The sequence below is a fragment of the Pygoscelis adeliae genome, unplaced genomic scaffold (assembly GCF_000699105.1).
Source record: "Pygoscelis adeliae isolate BGI_AS28 unplaced genomic scaffold, ASM69910v1 Scaffold71, whole genome shotgun sequence".
NCBI lineage: Eukaryota > Metazoa > Chordata > Aves > Sphenisciformes > Spheniscidae > Pygoscelis > Pygoscelis adeliae.
The window spans coordinates 3,930,445-3,949,925 of record NW_008824356.1 but is presented as its reverse complement, the minus strand read 5'-3'; the positions used below and the strand labels follow the sequence as shown (position 1 = coordinate 3,949,925).

At 39.1% G+C, this 19,481-nt stretch overlaps 1 protein-coding gene across 1 annotated transcript in view; it reads right to left on the bottom strand.

Moving 5' to 3' along the window:
* Window positions 1-19,481, bottom strand: part of MIPOL1 (mirror-image polydactyly 1) — a 161,358-nt gene that overhangs the window by 47,469 nt on the left and 94,408 nt on the right. The window contains exon 11 of the mRNA XM_009319375.1: window positions 1,656-1,750. Within this exon, the coding sequence (XP_009317650.1) occupies window positions 1,656-1,750 (95 nt within the window). The remainder of the gene's footprint in view (window positions 1-1,655; window positions 1,751-19,481) is intronic.

Here is a 19,481-nt window from a genome sequence, read left to right as displayed (position 1 = left end):
TGTGTGTCCACTTCAGAACCCATTACAAAAAAACCCATCCTCTAAGAACAACGAGGTAGGAGATAAAATCTTTCATTTTTGATGTTCTGAACTATTATGTAACTTGTATAACTTAGTAGTGATACAATAGTTCTTGCCCCAGGGGATATTCAGATGAGAATTTCCACACCTTATGACTAAATCTTGCAAAATACCATCATCAAACTTACCATGAAATTCTGCCTGTTCAAATTAAGGGCCATAAGTTAATAACATGGTACATTCTAATGGTGATTTCTGCCAAGTCATTATTGTTAACATTTCTGAAATTTAAAGCACTTACATCAGTAAACTGAGGCTGCTCTCTACTACACTTGTTAAATACCGTATGTTAGTGCAAACTTGACACACTATCTCAAAAACATAGCTCAAAAGTCAGCGAAAAATCTCCTGCAATGTGCAGAGACCAACACAAGCAAACTCTTAATTTCTGAAATATCAATACAAAAATTGCATTTCTGTTTTTAAATTATTCTACAAATCCCATTTAAGTGAGTAATAAGGGCACTATAATAAATTCTTTCTAGCTTGGTAAATCATACCATAATTTGTGCACACACTAAATGCTGACCAAATTCATTAAAAGCAATAATCACAAATTGCTTGGGGTTTCTATTCACTATTAACAGGCTTTAAATAAATGCCTATGAGATTTAGGAACAAAAGTTGTTTTTGAAACTTCCCTCCAGGTTTTAATAAACTTAATGAGAAGGGGAAACTCTAAAAACCTCTAGAAACCTGAGTATTTTTCACTTGTAAATGCTGAAACACTGAAAACACACACAGTTCTGCTACTGCAAATGCTTTTTAGTCATAACTAACTAGTCCTCTTTATTTCCAATGAACATAATATTCACACTACATTTATTATTTACTTCTGCAGCCCACATCCCTCATCACAGACATTCGGCTTTCAGATTCACAATTTTCTGCTGTGTTGATGCCAATTCTCCTGCCTTTAACCTGCTGGCAGCTCTGTATCCCTCTCACACAGGAGGTCAGGATGAAATGAGAGCTGTAACCCAACATCACTCCATAAAACAACCTAACTCCTTCACTGGACCACACAGAGGTTTTCCTTAGGGACTAAAACCCACTGATCCACGCAAATGTTCAGTGCAGCCCACCTAAATTAATGAGAGAATGGCTATTTCTCTCATACTATGTACTGCTACAGAATGTAAGGAATTAAAACGTATATATATTTTAGAATTACGGATTTTATTATTTTAAAATCTTTGTTGATTAAGTTAGGTATGTGCAAACAACCAGGGAAGAAACAAGCACTTATGTCAACTGGTTCTTTTGTCCTCGTGTTTTTAAGTGAATGCATTGCTATAACACAACTTTTTCATTTATATGAGAATCAACTGCCAGCAACCTTCTGCTTCCCTTAGAAGAAACTAATAGAAAACCTAGGCTATAAGAAAAGGACTTCTATTTCAAAGAGAGGGTTGGTGAGCAGTAAAGCAGAAATGCAGGCCTTGATTCATTGATGTATTCACATTTCCAACAAATACCTATTTGATAAGGCCATTTCCTCACTCACAGTCAGACACAGTACAGAAAAATTTCCCCTATGAGTCACTGATTTATATTAGTATTAATTATTTTACCTGTAATAAACACGCAATGTCTGGATTTCTTCTTCTAATTTTTTGCACTGTTGAAGAGCCGCCTCTTTTTCTTGTTGCAAGGCTATCAAGTCTGCCTGCAAAACAATAAACAAAAGATAAACAATTTATTCAGAATATCCATATTCCTTTGAAAACATAACAATCCTTTGTGCATTCATTTAAGTCATGCTTTATTATAATTACCTATATAAAGTTATACTGTCTTGTAATACTGCCTATTTAATTCTTAAGAAAAAATCCTTTCTTGTTCTAGCGTTACAATTTTTTCTAGTTTTTTTTCCCAGCAGGATGATGTTTTGAATGGCTTCCCTTGCGTATATGGTAAACTTTTTGAATGGCTAAGGTTAGACCTCTTCAGTTCAGCCAAGTGTTTCTCGACAAACATATTTCATATTGATATAATATTCCTGTAGTGTTGACCAACATACAGAGAGTGAAGCAAGGCACTCAGCCACAAACTACCGATGCGTGACTCTTGGTCCGCACACGGCTCTCCGGCTGTGAAGCCTGGCTCCTGGGCTGGGAGCCACTGGCTGATGTTACCGGCAGGAGGGTGGCCGGAGAAACCGCAGCCTGAGCGGCGGCAGGCGATGAGCCCGCGGGGACTGCTGAGGCTGGCACTGCTGAGGCTGGCACTGCCGTCTCGCTCTGGGATCTGGGTGCCTTCTCACCCAGGATCTGGTTTCTGGTGGAGCGAGGGAATCCCTGAGAAACCGCTGTCATCTCCCACCTGTGAACCCTCCCGGACGTTCCCCCTCCCGTTGTTTATTCACACCGCGCTGCGAAGGGCTTGTGACCCACGGCCATTATGGAAATTGCAGCATGCGGCTTGTAAGGTCAGGAAGGTAGCCAGCCCCGACACAGCCTTACAGTTAAGGAGGAGGTAGGAGAAATAAGTGCTCAAATATATTTAATATGGCTCTATAGCTTAATCACCATTAATTTTAAAATGTCCAGTTTCAATAGCACTGCAGGGCTCCCTTGAGGGCCCAGGTACCATATAAATTATCTTAAAATCAGCGGATGATTAATTATTGTAACAACAAATAAGACCGGGCTTGCACAGCAATTCTTTGACACATGAGCCTGAGCGTTGGGCTGCTTTCCAATGTTTTTAATTCATGGTGTAAGCTATTAATTGTACAAATTGTAGAGCCCCAAACCAAGAGGCACATGTGTGAGAAATGCTGACTGCGGATTCTGCCAACTCTTCAGGACAGTGTTGTGGAAAAGTTTCTTGGTAAATTAAAGACCTGTTACGTGAGCTACGAACACATGAAGGGAAATGCACAGAGTTCAGCCTCTAGCTCTGCCAGACTCGCTGTATAATCATGAACGACTCTGTCTGTATGCCTCAAAATTTCTCTCCTAAAACAGGGCTCCCACTTGCCTCTGTTTCCTGTTTGTCTGTTAAGACTGTAAGTCTTCAAGGCAGGTGTTTTACTGTTTACTGTCAACTCCCAGTCATCTATGGGCAATTTATTCTGCTGGTTGATTAATCATGTCCTGATACATGGCTGACTCCTGGCAAATTTTATTAAACACTGCATTGCACAAATGCAGCTACACAACCAGTCTCTGCACCGTGCTGCTCAGTGTGTCACACTGCACCCAGAGTTTTGCATTGGTGGGGTACAGGACCCACTGCTGTAATGGGTCCTGTAACAGACATTCTTAAAATTTTAACAGGAAGTTTCCTGGAGAATAAAGACAAACTTTCTTACTACATGGAGGGTTCCTTCAGCTTTAAAAGCAGAAGGCGTTAATGTTTAACCTCTGAGTGACAGTGGTTTAGAGCTTCTGATACTGAAAACAATGTACTGGATGCTGGCAAGCCCTAACTCCTGTCAGCAAGAGGTTAAAATCCTCTGCAGGTGAGCCTCTTGCCCAGTGCTGCTTGCTGCCTTGCAAGCAGAACTCACAGAACACAAGGATGTTAGCCAAACCAAGCTATTTTCTGTAATTATACTGTTCTGTAGGTGAAACAACATTCTTAAAAATTGGAAAACATGCTTGAATCAAAGTAGGTGGTTTGTTCTAGAGGCCAATAATTAACATCCTTGCCAATTTTCAGTGTACTGTGAAGTGTGATTGAAATGGTAGACTGGAAGGAAATGTTTGCAGCTGACACACCTACTCATGGAGAGATTAACGACTTAGTCTCTTTGGAGAACTATCATAAAAAATACACCTTATGTTCCACTTGCTTTTCAGGACAAAAGTCAGAAGGCACTAGAGTCTGAAGACTCTTATTTATGTCAGTTTTTCAGCAGAGAAAACTGCACTTATTTGACTGGGTTTGCATCTGGGTTCGCACCAGTAAAAATGACAGCAGGATCAGGTGCTTTGGATTTAAAAAAAAACAAAACAGCTACAAAAACGGAAAGGAAGAGAAGTAGACATTTGCTAACCTCCTCAGTAGCACGTAGTGGCGTTGATACTAGGGAGCTGCATGAGACCAACAAAAATTCAAGCACAGGAGGTTTTGTGCACAGCATTGCAGCCATGCGACTAAATGACCCATCATTCACAGGCCTGAAGAGTGGTAAACACAAATGACTCAAATATCCTACCAAAAGAGAGATGCCTTCCTTCACTAGAAGAAGGAAAGCAAAACAGTGCCCATCACAAAGTTAAATTGCTAACTAAAATAATGGTGCCTGCACTACTATAAAACATTTGGAAGACTCCTATAATGTGTATTGAAATCCATCCGTAGCGCACATGGCAAAAATCCTACATGAGTTCACCTCTAGTAATAACAATAGCTGCTTGGGAACTTTTTAACAAAATATTATTCCTTTGGAAAAAGTCAAGCTGTGGAAATCAGAACTCTTCACAGAAATCAGTTTTGATTAAATTTTTTTGGTAGGTAGGGTAAAGAAGCAGCAACAAGAAGAAAAAGAATTACACTCAGGTTCCTCTGGTGGAGGTCTTCCCTAAAAAAGTCAATTTAGAGGTGAGGTCGGTCACCACTTTGGTATAGGGGTCACCCTCAGTGAAGTTCCTGTTTAACCCTGAAACGGTATTCTGATCACTGGGATATGGTCTCTTTCTCACAATTTGATTTTGCCCACAAGCTCCTACGCTGTCATATTTGGTTTAATGTGGATAGATCCTTCCCCTTTCTCTGTCCCCCACCCCACTTCCCTGCAAAAGAGAGTTCTTGTTTTTACGCCTCTCCCATTTTGCATTTTAGCAAACAGTTACTTGTTGCAAATTTAAATTTTCCAATTAAATCTAGAAGCTAATTGCTACATATCAAACTTAGAATAGCCAGATCTTGACTAAGAAAATCTCATTACTGATCCTTTTGCTGTAGCTTTTGTTTCAAAATATTTAAATGAACAATGCTATGTGTTTCCTTAATGCGAAGGCTGGAAAAATACAAGAATTAAGCAAAGGAAAACAGAGGGTAAAACTAATTTTTATTTTTTCCTAATTCCTCCAGGGCAAACATGAGCACCCTCAACTCTAATCTAAATGGAAAGAGGTAAGAACACACAGCATCCTATGCTGTCAGGTTCCCTGATTTTTTTCTTACGCATTTATAGAGAGCATATTTCCACCTATATATATTTATAGAAAGCAGGCATTTTTCCTTCTTTACATAGGCTAAACAAACAACCTTTCTGTTACCTCTCACTAAGCAGGCTCTCCATTCTCCTGATCAATTCAAACCCATCTCTCATCAGTACTCTGCTAGCAGTACGTCCTAACTCCAGTGGAAACATCTTACCTGATACATTCTTGCATCCATTTTGCTCACAGTCACCCTCTGATATCTGTCTGTTCTCCTGCCCGCTGGTATTACCCAGCTAACAGTGGAAATTCTAATTCATCCTGAAATGATGATACCTTACACTTGGTACCACTGAATTCCACCCCACTGCTTTTATTTTTCCAGTACTTGAGGCCATTCCAATCTTTCTGGAAGATAGCTTGAACTTACTTTGTATTAATAATATCTCCACTTTATATTAATAATATCTCCCAGCCCTGCATCATCAAGCAATTTCATTGGTACGCTGTTGCTCTTCATGCCAAAGGTTCTCAATGACAGTGTTAAAGAAAACTGGTTCAGCACCAACTGGTGAGAAATTGGAGAGAAATTCCACGAGTGAAATCCTTGGACCTTAACGTTTCTCCTTTCAAAGCTGTTTGCTGTTGCCTTCCTGCTAACTAGTTCCTTATTGCCTTCGACTAATCCCTCATCTCCTTCATGGGTACATGACATTTTGCAGACAGACATGAGCTCAACGTACCCATCCTTCCAAACAAGAGATGCTAGGTGAACCCAGTTAACAGCAAGCAGCATTTCCCACATTAAGCTTGTGCCTGCTTGTAAAATAACAATATACACATTCTCCACTGTAATTAATAATTTTCCATATGGCACCACATATAAGCTTATGTGTCAGCTTATATTTAACAAGTTTCCTTGTCTAAATAACTGGTTATCATACCAAAGAAGAATTCTTGCGTGATCTTACTTGGGTGAAAGTTGTACTTCAATCCACTGTTGATGGATCCATGCTTTAAAACATTTTCCTTCCACATTTACTCTGAAACCTCACAATAAAGACTACCTGGTCTACAATTTTCAGAATTATGTTTTTTGCCCTTCTAAATATAGATGCTGCCTCTGCTAACTCCCTGTCATATTACACCGTACACAGCCTCATAGGATTTATTAAAGAACTTTACTATCATTCCTGCAATTTCAGGTACCAGCTTTTCCAGAATTGGGGATGAAAATTATCCATCCATTATCTCAATCTGAGCACAACAATCTATTGAACAGCTATGACGTACTCCATTTCCATACATTCATTTTTCATACTTGACATCATCATTGCCCAATGCTGAGAGAAAAAAAAAATGAAATCACACACTTTCGGACCTAATCTGGATTATCCTTCATCTCCATGCCATTCTCAGAGAGGTGGCACATTTCCTCTTTCCTTGTTCTCATTTCAGTCATTACACTATTGTTTTAGTTTCCTTTCCAAGGGCCGATTTAGCTTAACCTCTGGCAATTTTCTTTTGTCTCTATATCTCCTGTTTTCTAAGACATAACTTTCTTGCTTAATAAGTACTCTTCTTGTAAAGAGTTATTTTATTCTTATTGAGATTATAATTAACCCAATTAGAACTGACACCCTTCCCGCCCAAAGGATTTTCCCTGGGTTTGACTGAGATACCCGTTAACGTGCAGGTATTCCTTAACTCAGCAATAGTTGCTACCAACAGCTTGCTTTCTACTGATCCAGGATATTTCTATTGATTAGAAGAAGGCTGGATGAGAAGTCTGGAGAGTCTCAAAGGTAATTTCTGCAATTTATGGACTCAATCATTTACACTTGGTAGAGCTGTACAATGGGGAAAGATGGCAATAAGGTGTCTTTCTGCTCCTTTGGTCCTATGTTATCTGGAGTCTGAAATGGAATCTAGCCACAAACGGACAACTGAGAATTGCCCCCATTTCTCGTGGAGCAGAAGTATGTTTCTGGTGATATTAGCAGGCTAGCTGGACAGGAAGAGGTCAGGTGTCTTCTCAGGGCAGCAGGAGACTGGGAGGGGGAACAAAGGTTTCTTTCATTCTGAATTAGTATGAATAAGCAAGAAAAAAACCCCTGGAATAATATTTTAAAACCACTGAAGAAATATTTTTTTATCTTACACTATTTTTAATGCTTTTACATTTTACACATCATGTCAATAAAAGAAGTACGTACCGCATGATAGAGCAGGTCATGTTGTGACACATTATGACATCCAACTTCCAACCATTCTGTTATTTTTACATTAGCAGCTGCTACTTAGTGCAGATTACAACAGCTCATCTTATTTTCTATATCAAAGTGTCAACATATCAAACTGTTCCACCAACAACAGAAGCAGGTGACGCTTTGATCTAGAAAAGAATATAAGCACTTGTCTTATTAATTAGGGGATCAGAGGTTTTCGGGGTCAAGAAAAAGACTCCAGCTAACACGAGGGGACTGAAAATGCCTAGCACTCTAATAACACACTAAGTGATCTCCTTGTTTTTTAAATCACAGTGCTAACGTGTCAAACTGTTTCATTATAATACAAACAGGGGACACGTTGACCTAGAAAATTAGATAAAATGTTTCAACTTGCATTTAAGTATCAGCTGCCCTTGACGATCTTAAAAATGAAAAGTGAAAATTAGAACTGTACTACAGTAGATATTATAAATTATTGACACATCATGAAATACATAATTAACAATAATAAACCCAAATTTAAAATGTAAAATTAAAACTTCATGTTAAATTTTTGAAGTTTGAAATGTAGTTTCAAGTATTTACCAAATACCAACATATCTTCCGGGAGATAAACTTGAGTTGGAAAAGTTTGGAATACTAACTGAAATAATGAGAAATTAATGAAAAGTTGTTTCTCAACACATCATTTTCTAATGGATATAGCTTTTACTAAACCTATCATAACTTTGAGTAAATCAAGCAACTGTATTACTGATCCCTGATGGATCTGTGCTGCTGTGGAGGATCAGTACAGCTGGAAAACTACTCTGAAGAACCGGCTGAGGGTTGTTTGTGTGTGTGACTTTCAGGGTAACAGAGGCGGTAGTGGGAACTCTTAACAGCCTTTGAGCTACATCTTCCCCCAACACACCGCCACAACCACACCCAGGCTGACATTCCCTCTGGGCACAAAGGAAAGGGATCGCAACAGCAAACATGACCTTTACGAGTTTGCATCAGGATCAAACAATTAACCATAATAAGATTTTACTCTACAATTTAATACTACAGTTGGTCAGAATAAATATCAGTTAATGAAACTTTTTTTTTTTCACTTTAACAGTAATGCCCTGTCAAGATGCATTGGTTTAGATGGAAATATTTCTGACGAATGTCAGGCAGAATTTCTGACAGAAGAGAGAACTCCTCCCTAGCCATGTGATCAGGTTATTCGTTTTGGATGCAGAAACCTAATGCTGAGTCCCAGACTCTTGTGTTAACTCACTCTGGATGTGGCAGACTCCCACCAGCGAGAATACTTCCCTGCTCTAAATTCATGTGAATTACCCATGTTTCTGGTGACTTCCATTGGTCTATGTCCTCTCTCTGTGACTGGAACAAAGAATTTTTTATTAAATTGCTAAGTATGTGAAAAGCAGATCCAGACAGAAGATGCATCGTGGGAAAGGAAACTAACTCCACAGCCCAGCCATCAAAATGTTTGAGGGTGCCCAACCTGGATCAGGGAGCTGAAATCAGGGTTTTCACATATACGATGCAAGTGCATCAACACTGGCTTTTTAGCATGTATAGGTGCATCTTTTTCAGTTACTTCACAAAGAATATCTTAATGTTTTCTCTTATTGGAATTAAAAAACGGTCACCCCGTAATCTCCCTCTTATTCCAAAATGGAATTGTCACTTTCAAGAAGTGTTGTGCTGCAAGTCTACCTAATGCCACCTTCCCCAACTCAGTCTTTATGCTACCCCTAATTTAATATTTTTAGGGAGCTTTTCAGAAGACTTGTAAAAGATGTTGCTACCTGAGGTCCAGACTCTTGTCTTCATCACAACAAATTCCCCAGTAAGAATACATGATCATACCATATGAACATTGATTGTATGGACATTCATGAGAGGTCCTGTTGTAACTGGGATGACAGCAACAGGCCACAACAAATATTATGCAGATTGTGCAATCAGAGGGAAAAAAAAATCAAATAGCTTTTTACTGCTCTGTCAAAGAAAATTAAAGGATCCAATAGCATTTTTGCCCAGACTAGGTATGTATCTGGTTCATTTTATTACAATAAGAGCAAACAATATTTACTAATTATCTTAAAGCAATACCAGTTGAACCATTATGACCGAGATGTGAATGCCTCATTCTTGTACTGCATGGTCACACCACACTGGGAAGCGCGCTGTACCAGCAGTATTTGACAAGCAGCTTACTCTTTCACCTAATGATGTGCCCAAACGAGCACATACTACAGGCACATTCAGTCCATTATCACATTATGCAAGAAAGTGTCTATACGAAATGCTCATGATATTTTTCAGTGAGAATTAAGAATTTGCTCATCTAACCTTATATACGATGTTGATACAAAGTTTCTTCATCATCTGCGGTATTATTTTGTAATATTCTATACTTCTTCCAAGCAATATATGGTATATTGAAATTGCAGGAAAAATTAGCTATTCAAAGGACAGTCCAAGGCATGTAATGAGTGTGTGAGACTAATACATGGGACCATTTTATTGTAAAGAATGATTCACAGAGAGAGGAAGATTAATTTGAAATTCTGCCCCTGTGAGGTTGACCCAAAACTGTAATAGACTTCCTAGGGTCAAGATTTCATTTATGGTTTCCATTTGTTTGAGTACCTAGCTAAAAAACCCAGAGATACCATCATACATACCTACTATGTGCATATGGATAACTACTTAAGGATACCACAAAGCTTGTTTCAGGTAAGATATAACCCTAGTGACAACAAAAAGACTCCTGAAAACTTTCAAGGATGACAGGTCCAAAATACTCATTCATAGCTGGATTGGGCTTTGCACATAAATAATGTCATGTGCAGAGGTGCTGACCTTTTAGCAGGAGGGATTTTATTAAGAACACAAGCTGGAGATGCTTTAAAATACCAAGTAGTTAGGTCTCCATATACAGATAGGTAGATACTTGTCTCACTACTAAACCATGATGCACACTGTGAAAAGAAAATCAGAAGAAAACAATCAAGAAGACTGTTTTAATAGCGAAGCAAAAAGCAATTTACAACAGTTATTTTTGCATAGTAGCTATGGCTTTAGAATCTATATGAAAATAACAAAAGTAAGTTAACTCCTTTACAACTCAGATTAAAGGCTGCTTGCAGCTGCAGGCATGTGGAAAGGGCACATTTCTCCATGTTCTGTAATTCAGGTTTGGCCTTGGTGACATCACACACTGTTTCTGATCTAAAAATCAGTTGGAAAAAATGCAATTTCAAATAAATAATGGAAAGACATAAGCAATACAGAGAAACTTGTCTTATTTGAAGGGAAAATAAAGCACAGTGGGCATGGTGTTTATTGTTTATCTGAGGAAGCCTTCTTATGTCCCTCTTCACGGCTGCATAGGTAACTGGACTAGAAAACAGACACATCCCTTCTAAGGCAGACCAGATCATCAAATATAAGCTTAAAACAAAGAAGAAAAAACCTCTCTGATCTACTTTAATAACAGGCATGTTTCCCTCAATTCTGAGGGACCATGAAGACTACTACACTTTATAACAAACTTTACTGGCAATCTCCTTAGGGGAAATCAAGAAGGAAATGACCATGTAGGCTGGAGTGAGAAGCCTTCCAGGTAGTGTCTGAGACCTACTGGCAGATTACTCTGGGAAAGCTTCAAACATCAGCGCCCATGATAAACGCACTGTCCACGCAAATGACTTTGGCCACTTACGATATCAAGTCAGTATCTGCCACAAACAGCAAGTTGTCAGCACAGGATCCAAGAGATAGTGTTGTAATGTTGTCTCAGAAGCTTTGCGGTAACAAAGACCCTATTCAATAAAAACAATGTTCCCCTCAGCCCCAAAAGTGTCCTATCCAGTTCGAAGCGGAACTGAACTGGCAGAAGAACAGAAGAAAGTTCGTGTTACAGCCAGACATGTTTTATCTGTGCTGCAGCCAGAAACTGTGTGCTCTTTCAGGGCTCTCTGTCCGGTACACTTTCAGGCTCCACTAACAGACCCCAAACTGACCGCAGCAGTCACCTCTCTATTGCTGAAAAGAATCAGCCAGAAACCATGCTCCAGCTTTGAGATCTACTGGCATGACCTGCCTTGTGTTACCATGTCAAAAGCTTTCTTCCATCCACCCCTAAAAGGAAGGGCTGCTAACTCCAGGTTGTCTAAGGGGAATAGGCCCTGGTACACAGTATCGTTCAAAGGATACCCACTCCAGAAGAGTGGGTTAAAACCGTGCCAGGGAGCTTTCTAACAGAAAGCATAGATGATTGCATGACACTGCATGCAAGCCCATGCCCTGATCCTATTTTCGTTACTAGAGTAGGTACAGATAAATGGTCCTGTCAACTAATAAGGGCTTAATTAACTTGACCAAGATTGATAAACCTGACTTATATGAGAGTTTGACTTACCATTTGCTTCTCTCACTCCCAGTAGGCTGGTGAGGCACTCTTGACTGCTCAACAGGTGTCACCCACAGCTCCATTCCAAGGATGCAGGAATAATTCTTGCTCAGGTAAATCTTTCCAACCTTACTTCACTACCCAACCTCTATTGCAGACTCTCCCTTATAGTAAAGTCCTTGGCTTTGACCTTTGACCAGCCATTGACCATGCCCTTCCATGGCCGTTTGGACTTGGTTACTTGGACTTTGGCTTCTCTCTTATGAGACATTCACTTACTACAGTTCCTTACCCCCGATTTCAGCATGACGCTTAGTCCAACTGAGACACTCTGCAACACTTCACAGGTCTCTTTTCCGTAAGAAAATATGTACATTGAAATAGTTCATACTTCATAAAAGGGGCAGAAAAAAGCTTGCAAGGCAGTAACTTGAGCAAAAAAGGAGTTAACAATTTACGCTCCAAAGCTTATAACTGATGCTAAGTGATAATATACTCCAAATTATAACCTTTCATGCAAAGAGACAGAATGACTGTTAGTTACCTCTTGACAGACAGTACTTCTGCAGAAGGCAGCAGTGTCCAATTCCACTATCATAATTAAACTACAAATCTTTCATAAAAGCCATGAGTCTGTACAGGAGTATAAAAATGAATTGTCCCAATGACTTCAGTGGGACTGCTTAGGTCTGTAACTCTTCCAGGATTTGGAAGGAAAGGCAGGGAAGAGCTTGAGTTAGTACTTCACCTTGTGGTCTTCACATTATGGAAAATGAATTACTAGCAGGTACACACACTCAAATTTATCTGATATTTTCATACACACAGAAACCCAGAATCAAAGTGCTCAGTTCAACAGCAACTGTTACACTTAAGAAAAGAATAAATCATTATTGAATAAATGTATCTGCTAGCAGGAAAATTAGGAATAAGAAAGAATCCATGGGTATATGACCCACACTGACATGTCCAGACCTTGACTACCACGACATTCTCAAACCAACTTTGAATCTGGCAAGCCTATTAGTGCTTCTCCTTCGATATCTGAAGTTCTCATCAGACAATGTAGCAAGACAATTCCGGCTCTTTCTCCAGCTGGATTAATGTTGTGCCTAGCACTTTTGGGAAAAAGACAAGGCTGCATGCCTGCTCCTGAGGCTGGCTGCAGGCTTCACTACCTTGAGCTGCTTGTGCAACTGGGGTGACCATGAATTTCTGGGACACTGTGAACAAGCTACCATCATGTCTCCTATGATGGGAGGATCCTCAACAGATAATGTAAAACAGTTTCACTCTCAATCTGGATGTGTAAAAGGGATCAATCATACCAAGTCTGAATAGCTGGTGCTGATTTTGACCAGAACAACCCCCTGAATCCTGCTTTCTCAACAAACTTACTGCAATGTTTTCCATCCACGTAGAACTCAGACTAAGAATTTAAAATTGAAGTAAGAAAAGCGAATAGAGGTGTTTGTGAGAACATACGTTTAAGTCTTTATAGGAACCATCTGTCTGATGGAAAAAGTACCGGAGAGGATTCAATAGATGGCACCTTCCTATTGAAATCAGCAGGGGATGGACGCCTCCATGGATTGTTATGGATGCTATACTGTTGGATAAGATCTGTTGATATAGGTGAGTTACCTTCACTCAGGACTCAAAAGTACATTCTGATACTAAAGATTTCTGGTCCTTTCTGCTAAAAATCTATTTACTAAATTTTATACGAGGTAATCATATTTCCCCCTACTGCCTATCTATTTGATTAGATTCTATTAGATCTTTGCCTTGGGCAAAAGCATTCTTTTCATTTCCTGCCTAAGTTTTGGTGCATAGTTGCAGAACATGTCTAAATTTCTGTTGCAACTCACTCAGACACAACTACATTTCAACTGGAAAAAAAGATAGTTGCTGCCTATCTGATAATTCTTGTAATCTTCAGAGGAAGGAAGAGGAAGGGACGGGAATGAGAAGACTGATACGTTACCCACAGTCATTTTCTTTAAAATCGTAACTTGCAAAATGAAACAAAATAACCCACTGAAAAGATAAACATTTTTGTCAACTACCAAATGCTCCAGCAATTTTCCACAGGATAATCTAATGCAGAAGGTGTATTTCCTTCCTCTTATTTGTGCAAGACAAAAGAAACCATTTCAATCACCAAAGACTCTTGTGTACAAAAATCATGTCCTGATAAACCCAGACAGTGAACGCTTCTCTACGTTACTATCTTACAGCTAGAATTTTAGCCAACGCTTTTGTTTTTATTTGTTCAAAGCATATCTTACACTTTTTCACTGTACCTATTATACATTTCTTCACTTGAACACCTGTTGAACTGAACTTGTCTTGCCAGAATATTTTAAATTATGCAATCTGTATTCTGCCAATGGCAAGCACTTGGGTAGAATTTCTTATATACCTTTCAACATAGCCAGCAGACAATTAAGAACTCAGTGTACAGGAATATTTGCCAACTGAAATGTTAGTGAGACAAGTTAAATCAAGTGATCTTGACTAACTTTTAGCAAAGATTCACAATTTTTTCATCATCAGTTTACTGCTTCAGAATACCACTTTAAATGCTCTTTCTTCGAAATTTTTATTGACCCAGTGATTCATACAGTCTGCAATACATGCCTGACTTGGATAATACTTCAGGCAATATTTCCATTAATACTGGAACACTTTCTTTTCATGGGTAGCATGAAATGCTAAATTTATCTCCAGCTTTTAAGAAAATTTGGTTTTGCAGGGAAAATCCCGACCCGTTGAAGCCAACAGAAGTTCACTGTTGTCTTCAATGGGATTAACATTTCCTTGTATTTGTATACATGCATTCTCTCTATTTAGTGATGAGTATTCCAATCACATGTGTGCTGTACACAAGGATAAGACACAGAATAAGTCTAATTAAATGAAATGTCTTTGACTTTGTATTTGCTGACTGATGCTATAAATGTAGATATTTAGACAAGCATTGTGCAGAATCTTCTCCAATTCTGTAATGATGAAATGGTGAGATATTTGTGCAGTGCAAGGTGCCACCTGGCATTTGCTTTTAAATTGACCACCATATGCAGGTTTCATCAGAGGAAGGAAAAAACACCATCTGTGCAACAAATTTTGCGAAGGATCTGAATAGCAGTAATAAAATTCTTCAAATAACCACCACTTTCAGAACGATGACACCTTTTTTGGGAAGGGGTGCAGGGCTATTAAACTCATACACAAACGGGGAAACCCATTACTTTCTTTTGGAGGCTGCTGGATTGGCAGCCCTATTGCGTAGGCATACTGCTGCGGATTGTAGCTGTTGTATGAAACTTCACAAAACACTTTTGATCCGTTTTATCTTGCAACTTAGCAAAGAAATGTTGCAATAAGAAACACCAACAAAGATCTAAAAAACTTAAGCTCTGGATTACCATATTGTGTTCTCCTGCCATTCAATGTGTCAGACAAAGGCAGTGGTGTTCAAAGTAGAAAAAGAAAAAGAAAAAAGAAACTGGTCACAGAAAGTGCAGGGCACAGAGTAAATAATATTCCTCCACATCCCCACTCTTTCATAGATTTGTTGTTAAAAGAGTTGCAGCAATTAGGCTTTTGTTAATTACCAGCTGTTGAAACAGATGTGTTGACTGTCCTTATTAGCCAACAGCTGGGACAGGAGAACAATTGATGCTCTCTAAAACCAACAGCCAGCTGCTTTGCAGTAATTATCTCCTATCGATAATACAGGTGATAAAGGCAGCAAAAAGGTTATGAGCTTCAATAACCAAGGTACTGTTATTGAATATCACTGGAATTTATGGTTAATTTTAGAAAATGAGTAGGACAGTAAGTTGCTACGTCTGCTTCCTATCTGCACTGTGTCACGGTCAAGCAATATGCAAATAATAGGAGAAATACAACCAGACCCCCCCCTCCCCCACAATTTACTTTTTTTTTTTTTTTTTAACCCTCTTACTATATTTCAAATGTCTCGCTGATCTTTAAGGAATACTTTCTCTTTCAGGTGGCTATGACTAGATGTCATTCATCATTACCTCAGTTTCCCCATATGCCTTTCCTTGCATTCAATTTTACCATAAAAGGCTTTTTGGAATGTGCACATGGCTATTTCTACCTGTTGGGAAATTTTATTACATAGTATGTAATAAGATATGATAAACAAGTGATTAAAAAGGGGGGCCCTCCCTCTAGAGAATTAGGTTCTAGTCTCAGGCATGCCATCAATTCTTAAGGAAATTCACTTCACTTCTTGGAATTCAGTTTCCCTAGTGCTAAAATGGGAGAACTATTTTTATCTTGATCGATCACTTTGTGATTGATGACTTTAACATACTATTTAAATGTAAAGTAATGCTTGCATCACACATTACTGTAACAGGAAAAAAAAATGCATTCTTTTCTAGTATTGATATACGTCAAAGGTTATAAAATGAATAGTGCTTTTAGAAGCACAGGGCCAGATTTCCACAAACGGAAGCCACAAGCGTAACTGCTAATATCTAAATGGAATATATCAACATAGGTAGTCGGATGGTTTGTATTTACTTTTGCTCCTGCTTTGATTTATATTTTCTCATCTCCATACCCTATTAAAGTGCATTAAAAGAAAAGCAAAGCAGAGATTTTAAACCATTTCTATTAGCTGCTCAGTTCATCTCAAGCCAACAAAAGACATGTCTACAAGAATCTACAACCATGTCTATTCACTAATTAGCCTGCACTTAAAGACACTGCCTTACTGAAAACACGGATTAAGGCTGGTTGAATACTCTCCCTTTCATAGACCTCCCTTATGTCTCTGTTGGGTCATCATAAGCAGCTTGTTCTCTGAGCTTTAAGTAGGGAAGCTTGACAATCAGTTCTGGGCTCATCAGTAGGCACTGGGGCAATTAACAGGAGCTACCAACATTTCATGGGACATGTAAAGAAATCAACTAGCCAAAAAGTTTCAACAACAGGGATGGGTAAAAATGTATCATACTCCCATGGCAGCTATGTTTTAAGAAAGATACATTGCAGGATACATTATTTTTTATTCTGAAATAAAGCAAAACAATGTACTTCTCTGTTGCCACTTCAGATTCAAAAGAAAAAACCTCATCATTATAGCAGGAAAATTGACATGGATCCTTGTACACACATCCTCACATCTATTAACAGGAATCCACAGCACGCTATAAAAGAAACAGAGAACTTGAGCCTAAGTTGTCAGTTTTCTACTTTTGGAAGAATGCTAATGAAAATGGGAAAAGGGAAGGAGAAGGAATGGTTTTAAGCAGCGGCTTTTCATTTGCTTTTCATTCTTTCCTTATTTCTCCAGCTGCTTCTCTCTACCCTTGCAGTGTTTTCAGGCCGTTACACTGGGTTTTCCCCTGCAAGGCAAAACTTGGCTCTTTGCCTTTTGTTTGTCATCCATGAATGAGTTGGGGGCGGGGGGAGGGGGGGGAGTTGGGGAGAGGGGGAAAGTGGTTTAGTTTTGGTCTCACTCTGCTTTGGTCTACCAACGGAAAGTTAACATTTAGACTGTGCCAACGTGGAACTAATTTGAGCAATGGACAATACAGGGCTCCTCTGCCTTAGGAAGAGAGCTGAAGAAAGGTTTGTATCCAATGTGGAAAGATATTAACTAAATTCAGGATAAAAAAATCAGGAAATTCTTCAGAGCTGGTGTTCTGCATGGGTTTCCATGGCAGAAACTACCACAAAGCAAGCAGGAACTTGAAGCCTTGAAGAAGAAAATGACGGTGAACATTGTTTCACCTCGGCCAAGACATACTCTAGGGAACTTTCAAACTGCATGAATGCAGCAAGGGCCTCCGCTGCCTAAATCCTGCAGTTGGGATGACCATTTCAAGCCTGTGAATTGGTCACAACTGGAAGCGTATCTCTGCAGAATTAACCACCAGCCCCTACTCTAAGAGCAGAAAAGCACCCTAGGGTGTGTACTGCGTGGCCACTGGCATGCTGTCAGAGAGCTGAAAGCACCTGGACTTTGGTCTCTTGTCTTGCAACAGTCACAGTCTGGTAACACACAGCTTCACCGGACTCACCATCTAATTACAGCAACGTTTACCAGCCCAAAAACAGACCTAAGATCATCTGAATTAACACATGAAGCAGACACATTCTGTCTGCTGAGCCCCTCGTGACCCTCTACTGCACAAGGGCCACAGCAAATCTGTCCCAGTGAATTTAATCCAATATATTTCAATGTCTTGGTATCTACCTTGCTAACAAAACCTACTGTACGTAACCTGGAACAAACACACAGTGCGTTTCCCTTCGTATTTTGTTTTCAAATAAAACATCTAGAGACAGCACAGGCCGGTTCCCTGACAATGTAAAGTTGAAGACTGCTGCCTGAAACAAAACTATTCTGATATCTCATAAAATCTTTGTAAATGTGACAATCAAGCGCTCAAGAAAATTCACCTGGCAACAGCTGCATTGAAACAAAGTTACTGCAGCAACAAGTAACGTCACAGTGTTAATAATTGACATGGAAAGAATGAAAAGGTGAGCAAGGGATAAAGAGGACAAAGAAAAGATTTCAGTATAAACTGCTGCTGGTAAGTAATCAATCAAAATTAAGATTGAAAGAGTCGGTATGTACGTTATATTGAAAACTAAAGCGAGTTTGATATCTTGGACTGCTGAATGGGGCTTGTAAAACTCCATTTTCTGCAGCCTGATTTGCAAAATTTGACAAACAAATCCCCCACTGATTTGAATCTACTTTCATTCAATTCCCCCAAGAAACTAAAGCAAACGCAGGAACAGTGGCTTCTCATGTTTGCTGTATGCAGGAAAAGCACTGTGCGATTCCTGGTTCTGCAGGTTAAGGCAGGAATTAGCAATGCAGCGGTAATGAATGAGTTTCTTGATTTACATAATCTAACAAAAGACCACTCCCCTTGGAGGGAGGAACTACATCCTAGAGACACTGTTTAGAAGAAGCTGTTTCAGATGACTAAATTATCAACAGCCTCGGGAGAAATGGACTGCTATCTTAACATCCACCACTACTACCGCTAGAGGCCAAAGCAGCAGGAAAAATTTTCGAGAATACACGTTAAAGTTAAATATTAAGAAATCAAGATTTATTTCCTCAAATCACGTTTTTTCTGTATTCCATAATATGACCGACTTTTGATTTTTATATTAAAAACTATAAATTATCACTGTTTCATTTATACCAATATTGCTTTGCCCTTTGCCCAGAATCCTGGCAGCTGGTAAAATTTAACTGTTTTCTACAAAAGATATTCCCTAAATTTAATTCAAGTATCAGAGTTAATAAAACGAATACCTCATACACTAAAATACTCCAAAAGAGTATACTCACAAAATTAAGGAATTTGCAAGTTCAGCCCTAAAGATACTGTTTTTCAGTGAAGTTGGTAGCCAGTCTCGGTTCATGATTTGTGAAGATACACTGAAGTCCCACCATTTCTCAAAGATGGAAATCCAGCCGTGCTGCACCTCTTGAAGGGAAAGAAAGTACTAATTCATACCAGCTCTTAGGGCTGTAACTGTCAAAATTATGTCACAGGAATAGTTACCGTTCACTGGACTTAATTACACAGGGCCCAACGCTGCTCCCACTGAAGTCAATAA